The 13,563-nt window shown below is 41.9% G+C and overlaps 2 protein-coding genes across 2 annotated transcripts; both read right to left on the bottom strand.

Annotated features, from left to right (window-relative positions):
- Nucleotides 1-32: 32 nt before the first annotated feature.
- ggcta (gamma-glutamylcyclotransferase a) lies at nucleotides 33-3,563 on the bottom strand. The gene is made up of 4 exons (XM_084080728.1): nucleotides 3,356-3,563; nucleotides 1,892-2,037; nucleotides 1,044-1,176; nucleotides 33-514 (listed from the first exon to the last, which is right to left on the bottom strand). The coding sequence occupies exons 1-4, from the start codon at nucleotides 3,464-3,466 to the stop codon at nucleotides 389-391; spliced, it is 516 nt and encodes a 171-aa protein (XP_083936854.1). The 5' UTR covers nucleotides 3,467-3,563; the 3' UTR covers nucleotides 33-388.
- A 659-nt stretch (nucleotides 3,564-4,222) lies between these two features.
- Nucleotides 4,223-8,917, bottom strand: snrpd1 (small nuclear ribonucleoprotein D1 polypeptide). Its single transcript, XM_084080780.1, has 4 exons — nucleotides 8,776-8,917; nucleotides 7,325-7,401; nucleotides 6,768-6,959; nucleotides 4,223-4,448 (listed from the first exon to the last, which is right to left on the bottom strand). Exons 1-4 carry the CDS (start codon nucleotides 8,787-8,789, stop codon nucleotides 4,372-4,374), a joined length of 360 nt encoding a protein of 119 aa, XP_083936906.1. The 5' UTR covers nucleotides 8,790-8,917; the 3' UTR covers nucleotides 4,223-4,371.
- Nucleotides 8,918-13,563: the final 4,646 nt, after the last annotated feature.

The following is a 13,563-nucleotide window of genomic DNA, read 5'->3' as shown; positions in this document are numbered from 1 at the left end:
TTTCATGGAACACTATAAAAGTAGGGCATGTATCTATGAAAAAAACAATTGGTTTATTAAAATACAGATATCATTGCATTTTCAACACTTGCCCCCCAAAAACCTTTATTCCCAGTCATTTTGGGGGGCATTTTAAGCTAAGCAAATGCAGAGAGAGAGAGAGAGATTAGGCCGTGGAATGACATTCAACAAATTGTCTGGCTGGCCCGGGAATCAAACCGGGGACTCACTGAGTCTGCGCTCAGGTGGTATGCGCCCTAACCATTTAGCTATCAGGTCACCCTGGACATATTGAAATAATTCGATATGAATTCGAAAAGTGCCAGCCCAAAGTCTCCTGGCCATAGTGAGTGTAGTAACTCCTTCTGTCCACCAAGCGGTGCTGGTCCTACTTTTTGGCCATTGCAATTTGGTCCAGAACAGAGGGACCACTGTAGTTGTTGGTTTTCACAGCCTCCAGCTTCTGCAAGTACTCTGCTGGAAGACCGTTCTGTTCTGCTCCCAGACACACCACCTGATAAAACAAACCAGTAACTACACTTTCAACAGCACACAGAGCAAATAAAGCAAATATAATAAAAAATACTAGAAGCATTAAAAAGGTCTAGAAATGGTTCTCAAAGCAGTACTTTTGTAAGGTGTCATTTGGAGATGGAATATGTCTAGAGGGAGGGGGTTAATAAAATAAGGGATGTGTTTTATCTATCCATTTGTGAACAAATGCAGTGAGAAGTTTCATGCTGATAAATACATTTGTGATCTGTATGTGTGCATGGATTTATGATTAGTTCAGCCAGATCTGTTGTGTTACAGTTGATAATGATTTGTTCCCTTCATTACAGTTAATTGTGCAGGAAGCAGAATATGGTTCAACTGTCCAGAAGAACACAACAAAAGGCAAGTCATTCATGTATTTATGGGCAGCGGAAATAGCCAATCTGCAAGCTCACAATGTGTCGCGAGCTTGTAGATCGGCTATTTCCTCCCTTTCGAAGTATAAAATAGGTGGTTAATCTGTAAGTGTTTAACTAAGTGGGTTGCACCTGTTTGTACTGAGGGGAGGGAGGGCAGGCGTGGAAGTGGTTCATCTGATAGGTCCTGCAGAGCTCCGGTCCACTGTCTGTCTCAACGGTCACCTCCAATGGAGAGTACAGTCCCTGCTCCACCCCTTCCTGCCTGAAAACATGCACAATACAGGACAGCTGGAGTTCAACCAGCAGCTCAGACAGCGACACGGGCCATCATGCTGTGTGCGTGTGAAGACTGCAACTATCAATTTGTTTCTTAGCAATTACTCTATCTTATTATAACTTTTTCGAATGAATCGAAAAAGATGAAAAAATAATAATTATATTAACTAATTAATTAACCACTTAAGCCCTATTTTACACTTTGTCGCACTAGTACAATGTTGTGCCAACTTAGTGAAGATAAACGATCTACAAACTCCCAACGCATCGCTTGTAGATCGTTTACTTACAGTATTTTTGAATTTTGTTTTAAACAACTTTTCGCCTATTCCATGCCCAAAAATACGTATCAATTATTTTATTATATAATTGATTAAAGCTGCACTATGTAACTTTCTTCTACCCCGGATTTTAAACCGGTTTAAATCTTGACCTTCAGGTCAAAATTTGTGTCCGAACTTTTGTCAAAGTGAGACATGACCTTTGACACGTTCTAAATGTCTCAATAGAAGAGTAGTTAGACAAAATACAACCACCCCAAATGTATAAATGATATTGTATTAACAAACTCTACCATTCAGATTGGACAAAATGACATTATATTCATAAAAAAAAGTTACATAGTGCCGTGTTAAATCAATTAGTTTCATTAACACACACATTATGTGTGTGTGTGTGTGTGTGTGGTGTGTGTCACTCACTCATCCAGACTTGTGAGGTTGTCATTGTTCATAGTCCAGACGACTCCCCACACCTCTCCACCGGGACACGGTTGGATGGTGGCCGTTCCACCATGCCACCTGCAGTCCACATGCTCACCCCAAAGGCCAAAATTCAGTACATAGTCCTATATGAGGGACAGGGAGGGGGGTTAGTGACAGTGTTGCCATGTACCGCTTATTATAAACGACTTTGGGGTTTTCTGTAAAGTCGCTTGTAAATATTGGTAGTTGTGGGTTGCTGTTTTTTGGGATTGTTTCTAAAGTGTAGTTGCTTATTTAAAAAGAATTGGCCTCGCTTCCTATATGTTGTTTAAACCAGTGGTTCTCCACGGATTCTTCAAGGTTTGTTTGAAAATAGCAGATCTGCAAGCTCACAACGTATCACCGTGAGATTGTAGATCGGCTATTTTCAAATAGCCAATGTATTATGTTTAATGTGCTCATGTGGCCTAGATTAGTCGCTTCTTTTGGGCTTGTTTTCATAGACCTGGTTGCGTATTCTCTCGCAAAATCTGGCAACACAGGTTAGTGAAGAAGTAACAGACATGGTACACATGATACAAATTAAATGAGGGACCTTTGTGTTCATGTACAGAGGGATGGTTTTAGAGAACGCCCAACAGTGGTCATTCAGCAATTTGTTTAATCAACTAAGATAAACATTTATTTATCCCTGGATTTGAAATGTAGGTGTCATAGCATAACTGTAAGAATGAGCTAGAATGAAAAATAGTATAATGAGCTTAATTAGATTCTAGCACTAGATATCTGCAGATTCTTTGAATGTGAATTAATGTGTAGCCTACTGTCAATCAGTGAATATATAAATGAATATAAGCCTATGTAGCCTACAGTCAATCAGCAGTTTGAAAAGCATGGATAAAAAAAAATCCTAAATCCACCCATGTAAATGTACACAACAGAAATATGTATGCAGTAGTATAGCCAGTCTAGTCTACTATCTTCAATGTAGTGATCGACCAATACATTGACACTCACTATTCCATGTGTAGTTAGTGTATTTTATACTTTCAGTCTCCCAGTCCATTGACAGGACACCATTTCATGTGCAGTAACACTGAAATGGTTACCTTCAGTCCAGTCCCTATGTGACACCATTTAATGTGTAGTTAGTGTATTTTATACCTCCATTGACAGGACACTATTTCATGTGCAGTTTAGGTGTTACACTGAAAACAGCTACCTTCAGTTTTCCATTATATTAACCAAGACACAAATTGCATGTGCAGTCCATAGGAGTTACACTGGAAACAGTTACCTTAAGTTTTCCATTATATTAACGTGACACTATTCATGTATAGTTACACTGAAAGCGGTTACGTTCAGTTATTCATGTATAGTTACACTGAAAGCGGTTACCTTCAGTTATCCATTATATTGACATGACACTATTCAACATGTGGTTACACTGATAACGGTTACCTTGAGTTTTCCAGTACAGTGAAACAGCGCTGAGGGGTTCGCCAGCTGCAGTCTCTCTTTCAACAAGTTGCTTCCAAACGCAAAATACATGAAGTGACGAGCGCTCGACATGTTGTATAATAATATGAATTATACTGTGTCATTAATATATTTAAAACGAGAACTCATTTGGTGGCTCATCAACATCAGGCGTTCGGCTGTGCCTCCTCTGGTCCTATGGTTCATACACTTCCGGTTCACATACTTCGTCGTAGGACGGTGAAAATAGTTGTCTATTTAAGCTCACGTTTTAAGCTTGTCGGCGTGCGATATCATCGTAAAATGAAAATAGCTGATTAAACCATTTATTTTTCAATATTTAAATTAATTTATAGGCAATATCATAAGCCCATCATTCTTAACCTCATTTGTACATTACAAAATACTTACTGCACCCTCTACTGGTCTACAATTGGATGTACTTAAAAAGTGTACCCACTACTACCCAGATCCAAGAGACGTTATACCAACTATACATATCCATCTATGTAGCTTTTTTTATTACATTTTCAGACATCAAATAAGCACTCCCTCCTTGCATCATGTTACTTTTCCTAAAATGAAACACTGATGCATGAGAACTCCTGTTAACAGGCATAGTGCAGAAACACTTGCCAGTGTGGTATGTGTTGTCCAGTTGAATAAAGTTGGTACAACACCACACACACACAGTATGTGTTCATGACTACTCAATGATACACATTAAAATGAGAAAAAAACACAACAGATCTTTATTCAACCATAGTTCTGAAAACTCAAATTATACCACAAATCAAACCAGTCTGCACTGAACAGTCACTCACAGGGTTCAATAAAACGCAGAGCAGACAGTGTTTCTGTCCATGTTGGAACATTTTAATGTACAAAATAAAAACGAAAAAAAAATGAGTTTCCGCGTTTCCTTGGGGAAGGTAAAAGAAAAACAAAAACCTGTACAAAACAGTGAGACAAGACTGACAGCTCCGTTGGCATGGCGATCATCTCCTAGGCCCGCCTCGGCCCCTGCCTCTTCCTCGGCCACGTCCCCGTCCTCTGCCCCGCCCACGACCAGCCACTAGAGTGAAAAATGATAAATGGTTAAATACTTTTACAATTTTACATGATCAAGTACATAATACAGTTGTGTATGACTGGGCTAGTGGGTGAAAATGTGCAACTGGAGTATTGTGTGCATGGAAATTGTACAGCTTAAAACCCACTTTCAACCTGGTATCCCTATATTGGGCATGTCGTTATAGGCGACAATAGCAGACAATTACTGGCTGCACGTATCGCAATGCGCTGCAACGTGACACCGGCGTAAGACAAAGTACAAAACAGAACTCAAGTGGTTAACAGGCATAAACTTTACAGTTGTGTTCCTTCAGGACAGCCCTCAACCCACAACTCTGCCAGACTGGATCCAGCACCAAGACTAGTTCTGCTACAGCTTGGCTTTAAAGAACAAAACCATGTCCAAGTCAAAACATTGATTCATAGGAATAGCAGGTTTTATTCATGCCTGCCTTCCTCACTTCTTGTGAAGCCGAAGAAATGTGAAATAATGTTGCAAACTGTACAGGTTAACAGAGGCCAACAGGGTAGAGTCTGGCCGTCAAGAGAAGATACAATATGCTAGATAACAAAACCAACCAGCTCTTGCCGTTAGAGTGTCCGCATTGAGATTGAGGGTTCGATCCCCGGCCAGGTCATACCAAAGACTGAAAATGGGACCCAATGCCTCCATGCTTAGCACTCAGCATCAAGGGTTGGATTGGCAGTAAATCCTAGCGACATACTAACGTCATGTCCAGGGGATGTGCCCGTACATCAAGCTGCCTCGCGTTAGAAAGACTCCTGCCCTATGGGCCTTATGGCTCGGCAAGGCTTACTCAACCTTGTTTATCTGTGACCATATCAAGTCGCCTACAACCTGATATTGAGTGACAACCCATTGGAGTGCTCGATACTGGTATGATCAATCTGCCTCTAGAAAAAAACACCAACAACACAATTAACACTGATATCAGAAATGGTAAGATGGTTAACAAGCCAATACAAGAGATAAAGTAACCAAATTAGTCTTTTGGTTGGGCCAACTGCATGCAATTTGCAGAAATCCATAATCCACCTAACTGAAACTATATCCTGTTATTCTGAAGAACATACATTTCATTAGTATATGGTAAGAGAGACAATGGGCTTGTCCCTTCATAGATGTGCTATCAGTTTATTTATAGGCATTGGGTCCCCAGGTTTCATAATTCTTAGGCAAATCCTCTTGCACACTGTTCTGTATGATGGCGTTTTCCAAATTTTAAAATGTTAAGCCTAGACTCCCAATATATTTTACATTAATGGAGGCCAACTCCTGCACATTACAGTTTCACTAGACACATTGTAGAAACAGGACCAGTGGTCTAACTCTGTAGTGGTGGACACTAACATAGAGGAGGAACTCAACATTCTTTTGCCTTCACAATATGTACATCTTTCCATTTACAAGTAAAATTTCAACCAGTCCAAGCAACGCCCAAAAGGCTCTCTTCCCGTGGTCACTGTTTATGCGTTTACTTCAGCATCCAGACATATGCCACTAACCCAGACAAATACATGGGCATCAGTAAGCACAGTGAGTAGTATGTGTAACCAAACATGTTTGGACAGATATGGCATCACCCAAATAAATCCTGACTCCCCAGGAGACATCAGTTATGGGAACCTGGGAAGTGATCTTGTGATTTTCCAAAAGGTGGCTTCATAAAGGTCTCCCCGTCACACAGACCTAGCGGGTTCTAACTACTTAGGTACTTGTTAGAAGGGGCCGCACAAGCAGTGACTCAGAGTTACTAAACAGTGAGGGACAGTTAGCTCCACACATAATGATATGCTCCTGTGCTTCAAACTGCAGCAGGGAACTATTTTATTGGTCATTGCATTGCCAGACCTTACAACATGGTTGTGGAAAAAAACACTCATTGGAATTAAATACACAATTGGTGCTTGATATGCAACTAGGGCTGGGATCCTTTAGGATTTTAACGATTCCCTCTTAACGGTTCCCTTCAACGTTCCAATAGGGGTTTCCAAATGGCCCCTTACAGGTCTGTAACTCTGAGAGTATACAAATGGGACCAAATGGACCCTTACAGGTCCATTTGGTTCCACTTGTACACTCAGAATTATGGTGTTCCTTGAAATTTAACCTTTGAGGACCACCGGTATTGTAATTGTATAGCAGACGTTAAGTCCACATACCAGCTCTGACAGTGTGATAAAACCAGTCCCGGAAACAGTTCCTCAATGTTGAACCCGGTTCTGGATCCCAACCTACATGCAACCTGTTGAAGACCCCCCACTACCCCCCCCCACTGAGCCCTTCTACTCTCCTCACCTGCTTCTCTCTTCTTGGACTTGACCTTGGGCTCGATGTCCACCAGCAAGGTGTCCAGTGGCAGGCTGTCGGGCAGGATGAAGTAGCGGATGTTGTTGCCGCGGATGCTGAGCGACTCCAGCTGAGTGGGCTCGCGGTTCTTCAGTGTCATCTTCACAGCTTTCAGGTGGGTGTTCATACTCACATCCACACCTAAGAGAGCGACCGTGTGTGTGATTAAAGTGTTATGGATATATACATCTATAAGAGCCCGTGAGAAACTATTGTGGCTTGTGTGGACATGTATTTTATACATCTCATACTTAACCCATTAAAACCGGGAAAGCATCTGTGTCATTTTAGATTTTTCTGTTGGTTATTCAAAAATAGTAGATATACAAGCACACAGAGGTGTCACTTCATGCCATGCTGCAAGCTTCTACATCTGCTATTTTTGAACAATTTAAAAAACTCTTTGAAGTGTGAGAACTACTGATTTAGAAGGCATTTGTAGAATCAGCCTCAGGTCTTATACAGAGTCCTGACAGGCCACAGTGCAAAAGCATTGGAGAACATACCTGTGATGGTTCCATGGACCTGGGTGCCATTTTTCAGTTCAATAGTGACTGTCTCATGGCTGAGTTTCATCAAAAATCTGCAAGTGAGAGCAACAAAAAAACGTTATAACATGATTTGAAGGTATAATCTATCACATTGGGTACGTATGCATCCTCCATGCTTGCTGGACAGTAACAAATGATCTTTTAAGCAAGTTGCACCAAAAGTACCGTAGTGTGGGTATACTGGATCCTTCAATCCACCAACTCATTTTATTTAATCCTGTACTTAAAATCGATCAAGACGATACCTATGCAGTCTGGCATAAGAGATTGAATTAGTAGCCTAAGTGTAATGTGCAGGACTTTTGATTCAATGCCTGTTCCTCTCCTATGTATGCACCATACAACTGTGAGAAAGACACATTTTGTAAATATATTTATTGAACCCACAAGGGAGAGACCTACAGTAGTTTCAGAAAGTGTTGAATGGTGTGATGTTTGATTGATTTAATACTTTATTACCAGTTTGCAAATAGTACAGTGGTACGATTATACAATTGTGCTAAAAGGATAACACAAAAGGGCTTGTTTCCAGTGTGGTCGGTTGAGGTGCTAAACACTGAAATTATTTATCCTGATGAAAACACCTAAGGCATTGGTTCTTAACCTGAGGTCTTGAGGGGGTCTCAGCTAAATGATTTAAAGTTAAGAACCAAACAAACAAATGGACCCTTGTGGGTCTGTAACGTTAACTCAATGAGCTAAGAAAAGGGTTTTACAGTGTAGTTAAGGTCCCACTCCACATATATAACATCTAATCAAATAGGCTCCTAATGCACTTCAAACTGGTGGTCCTTGACAGTAAAAGGGCTGAGAATCACTGACCTATGGTACATGTGCATAAAAGCATACATACACCAACACTATTTCCCGGTTTGAGGGTTTGAAAATATGGTCACGTTAGCAGTTGTTAGCCACTTAGCATCCACTTCCAAAACAAAGGGGAGAAGTCACTACAACAAAAGCCACGATGCCGCATTAACGGCAAATATCAAGTGTTTAATCTGGATGTTAACCACATTAAACAGTTTAATTATGTCTATTATTTCAAGTTAATAGACAGAAAGCAAAACATGGCCTAACAACAAACACCAGCGACCGCAGGGTAAGACAAATCAACGTTACAACAATATACCTGTAAAACGACACAATTATTACTACGCAATTATGCAACATAAACGTATAATGTACAGTTTGAACGAATTGCAGTCAGTTTATCCTCCAAGGAACTCATTGGTTCATTCATTCATTGTGGAATCCATTCATTTACAAACACTGCTTCCCGCAAATTCCCCCAAAGAGCTGCACTGGCCATCCTTCCTTATCTACATACATCCGCGGTCGGCAGCTCGTTTTAGGCTAAAGTAAAGATACGTCCAGCACTCTGATAAGTATTTAATTAATCTTACCTGACTAGTTTCATGTTGGTGATGGACGTTTAATATTAATCCTCCACCAAACACACAAAAATTACGGCGCTTTTCAGTGCTTCCACAGGCCGCTGTTGTATGCGATACGTTTAGCGTCGCGCAGACCTGACGTCATCCATGGGCGACCTTCTTCTCTTTGTAGTTTTACGGTTGTTGTCATTCAACGGGGTTGTGGTGCTTTACCGCCACCTTCTGGTCAGGAGGGACTAACATGCCTTCACCAGATGTACAGGTAATGCAGTTGGGAGACCAACATAACGTCTGATTAGTTTAAGACGCCTAGAGGTGAAATGGAAGCACATAATATGGTGCCAGATAGCTGATGACTCAATAATGATAGAGGCAAAGTTAGCCTATACAATTCCATGTGTATTTATGTAGGCATGTGTAGTAGGCTACACATGCTTTTATGAAATGGAAACCCAAATTGGCCTACGTCATTTAATCTTCTTATGTTACATAATAGTGGAGCGGCTAAATGCTTTTTTCTGGCAGAATCTTTCAGTTGATGATACAAGCGTGAAAATTGGCGTGAGCAGTCTCCATGGGTCACTTGACAAGAAAATTGTCTGAGGCATTTGTAATTTCAAGATGGCGGCCATTTTTCAAGATGGCCGACACCTTAGTGGGCAGTTAAGTGATATGATGGTTTATTTGGTGATACAAGCATGAAAATTGGCATGAATACTCTTTGTGGGTCACTTGACAATAGGCCACCCACAGCTACTTGAAATTTCAAGATGGCGGCCATTTTTCAAGATGGCCGACACTTTAGTAGAGCAGTTAAGTTATAAAATGGTTTATTTGGTGATACAAGCATGAAAATTGGCATGATCAGTCTCTGTGGGTCACTTGACAATAAGCACAGGGTTAGGGTTAGGGTTACCACAGCTACTTGAAATTTTAAGATGGCGGCCATTTTTCAAGATGGCCACCACCTTAGCGGAGCAGTTGATCTTAATAAATCATTTAGTTGGTGATACAAGCATGAAAATTGCCATGAGCCATCTCAAAAGGTAATTTGACAAGAAACCACCCACAGTCACTTGAAATTTCAAGATGACTGCCGTCCGCCATGTGGATCTTTAAATGATAACTTTTTTCATGTATTGGGTTCCTCAAAAAGCTTTGTCAAGAGAGGTTGTTTGACTGTGTTTAGTCTGACTCCTCGCCCACGACCTGTCCAGTTTGGTAAAACCTGTCAGGAGTTGCCTCCCACTGGCATAGCTCTCAGGGTTCACTGAGGTACACAAGCTCCCTTACCACGACACGGTAACAGTCACAAGGGAGGATTTTTTTTTTTTTAACTAACAGCCATTACATGTGTCAAATAAATACTAAGGGGTGGGGAAACAAAAAATAAGATTAATAAATGAGCACAGTTGTGGTGCTGATTAGCACAGTTGCTGAACGGTGCTGAACGGACAGTGTTCCAAAATTATAATTGAGCAATGGCTAATACTGAATGGCAATAGCCACGGAACCATGAAAAACAATACTAAGGAACTAAATGAAAATGTGCTTCACTGTTAGATATGGCAGTGGAATGCAGTGGAAGCAATGTTACAAAGTAACAACTGAAAATTAGACAGTAATAGGCTGGTGACAAAGTAAAACTTGATGCGCCGATGTGGCGAGGGGAAGCCGAGCCATCGGCCTACACTTGAAAACACAGAGGACAACAGGGAATAACTCTGGCAAAATAAACATGCAAATACCTAGCAGGGACAACTACATAGGCATGTGCAACTGAGTCCATATCTGAAGCACTTACACCTTCCAGTACATGCCTTGGTGCACCCACATTTGGTCAACTCCCAACAACTCTCCGCAATAGGTGGAAGTGGAGTCCAGAAGACCTTCCACTTCTCGTCCTGTTCCACCCATCCCCAGTCAGATGGGCTCGGCATTTGTGGATGTCGCTTCAATGCCTGTCCCCACACGTATCCAGCCTCATAAGAAGCACGTTTGGCATGCTCTTTGAGTGCTGCTTGAGTTGGTGGGATCAAGTCATAATGTCTTTGCTTTCTGGCAAAGAGATCAAGCCTGGCCTCGTTCACAGTTGTGACATCGCTGGACCTGTCATACATGAGCACAACAAATCTCTCCAAAGCTTGCAGGTCACTATCCTCCACTGCAGAGGGACATTCGCTGAGTGTTGCAAATGTGTTTGACACCTCATCACACACGTCCCATGTGTTCCAGGCAGACTTCTTTGATTTGCCATGGAAGGATGACACAATGTCACAACCACTGAAGGCATGGAAGAAGAGGATACCACGTGTTTTCTCTGGTCCTATGGCTGAAACCACCTCATGTATTGGGATCCATCTTGTCTTCTCTCCTTTGCCAAAAGTCACCCACATTTTTTCAAGGCCAAGTTGCATCAAAGAGGGCATAACAGAAGTGGCTATGATTACAATGTCTGTGTCATTGGCATCGATCATCAGGGATTTGTGTCCTTGTTTCACTGCATGTTGGGCATGAAGGAAAATACGCGTGTCTGCCTCTTCCTGACTACACGGGGCTACTGCATCCAGGTTAGCAGCTTGTTTGCTAACAGCATCTTCCCCTTTGTCACAATGACTATATTGGCTGTTTTCATTTCCTTAACTTTATCAGCAATGAAATGGAACAATTCCTGCTTGTTGTTTTCATCCCGTAGGAAGCTTTGCCAGTTTGACGGAGTTTTGCCTGTGCCTGTTACTCTCCTCCTTATTGCTTTTCCCCGTTTTGACCTTGCCTCAGACTTCAGACTGGACTTCCAGTAAACATCGAACACGATGTCCGTCCGCCTGTATGTATGGCTGTATGTATCTATTCTTGGAAGTATGTCATTTATTGCATATTCATCAAACGTCTTGCTTGAACGTGGTGGCAGTGTATTCACCATAGCTGATCCATCCACTATAAGAACATCTGATTCTGGCTTTTTTTCAGGCAATGTCACTTTCGCTTGTAGTATCTCAGCCAGGTGTGATTTGGTACACGTGCAGAGTTTCCCTCCATCACTGAGAGCGGCGGGAGCTGATTGGTTCTCATGATTGAAGAACTCTAGTAAGTCACACTGCCTGTTCTGGCAAGAGATAAATAGTCGTGAGAAAAGTTGGTAGTCATCCTTAAGTTCCTTCATCTTGGAGTTTGTTCCACTGACAACTGGCTTGTGCTTGAAGAAAGTTACCATATTCTTCTTGATAGGCTTGTAGAAAGAGCATGGACTGTCAAGGTTCTGTAAATCTGTCATGAAAGACTTGAACTGTTCTTTGCCTTGTTGGTGATGCACTGCTATCAGCTCAGCTGAACTGGCATCAACAATGTCCTTTGTGTCCAACACAAGCAGATCATCTGATTCTTCCATGAAAGGGTTACCCATTTCCCTCATGACTGATGTGAGTCGTTTCACTTTCTCAAAAAATGCTTTTTGAGCAGCCTCTGTTTGTTCATGGTGATGATTACCTTTCTTCACATCTTTAGCTCCTGACACAGCTTCATAGTTCTTAACTAGACGGCTCACCTCTGGACCTGCTAACATCCATCGTCGCAGTGCTGATGGGTTCTCTGTCAGCCCGACTGCTCCCCCATCACCTTTGATCACAGCATTGAGCCATTCATGAGCCTGATCAATTGCCACTGCAGAGAAAGCCCTGGCTGACTTATGTACTACAAAGTTCCCCTTGTGGAACTCTGCAGCAACTTCTGGATGTTGCTCCTCAATGCACATCATGTCTCGAAGGTGTATTGGAAGCCATCGAGCGTAATTCACATTGTTGTTGGCAAAAAAGTATGGGATAAGTTCAAACAATGACTCACGGTACAGTCTGAAGTTACCTTCTCGAAATGATCGGATCAAAATGAGAATGGTCAGCTCCATCCTATAAATGAGAAACCAGAACTTGAACTGTGGACTCTTCTGCTCCATGCACCACACTTCAAAAGAGGTGTTAGTGTTGTCAGGTGCCTCTTCCTTGTACGCATTGTATGCATCTTTCATGAGCTCGTACAGACTGCATACTGTTATCTGATGTGCGTTCCGTGTTCTAGTTACACTTGATGCTGAAAGAAACGAATCTGCTGTACCAGGTGAGGCTACCCCAGCCTCAACGAGGGCACTAGTCCATCCACTGTCCTTGATTAGCGTTCCGATAGATTTAAACGCTGTCATTTCAATATGTAGACCTCCAAACATGATCACATATTTGTCTTCTCCATATTGCTCTGGCCAGTGCCATTGGATCTGCTTTGCAAGAGCATATAGTGGCTGGTCAGCAGCTATGACTGGCGTTTGTCCTGGATTCAGGAAGGCTACTGTATCCCTAACTTTGTCCATAACATGCTTTATTGTTGCGACAGAGTGGGCCTGGTCTCGGAAGAGGGGAAGCAGTGATGTAATGCTGATATTAAAACCCTGGCTCCTCCTTTGGGATGCATGGTTGGCTGACCATGTTATAGTGGAAGAAGCATCGACTTCTTGGGTTAGGCTAACCTTCTCCAGCCATTCATACTCAGGTGCAAAGTTTCTGCTGAATACAATAGGGTCTGGCAATGGTAGGTTGACTACAGGACGGGGCTCTGGGTTTTTCTTATTGAAGAAAGCTGGTTGGATGTTAGAGAAGGATTCAGGAATCTCAGGAACCTTCTTTGGTCTGTTATCTGAAAGGTGGAGTGGTGGCCTTATTTGGCCGTCATTGTTAAGGGTTGGATGTTGGAACATCGAAATACTTGTACCATGAAAGGAGGTATTTGCTGTTGTTGCTGTGGGATTATGAT

Source organism: Gymnoscopelus microlampas (genome assembly GCF_963454915.1).
Source record: "Gymnoscopelus microlampas genome assembly, chromosome: 15".
In the NCBI taxonomy this organism is placed as follows: Eukaryota; Metazoa; Chordata; class Actinopteri; order Myctophiformes; family Myctophidae; genus Gymnoscopelus; species Gymnoscopelus microlampas.
The sequence above is the reverse complement of the archived record's forward strand: the minus strand, read 5'-3'. Positions and strand labels throughout refer to the sequence as shown.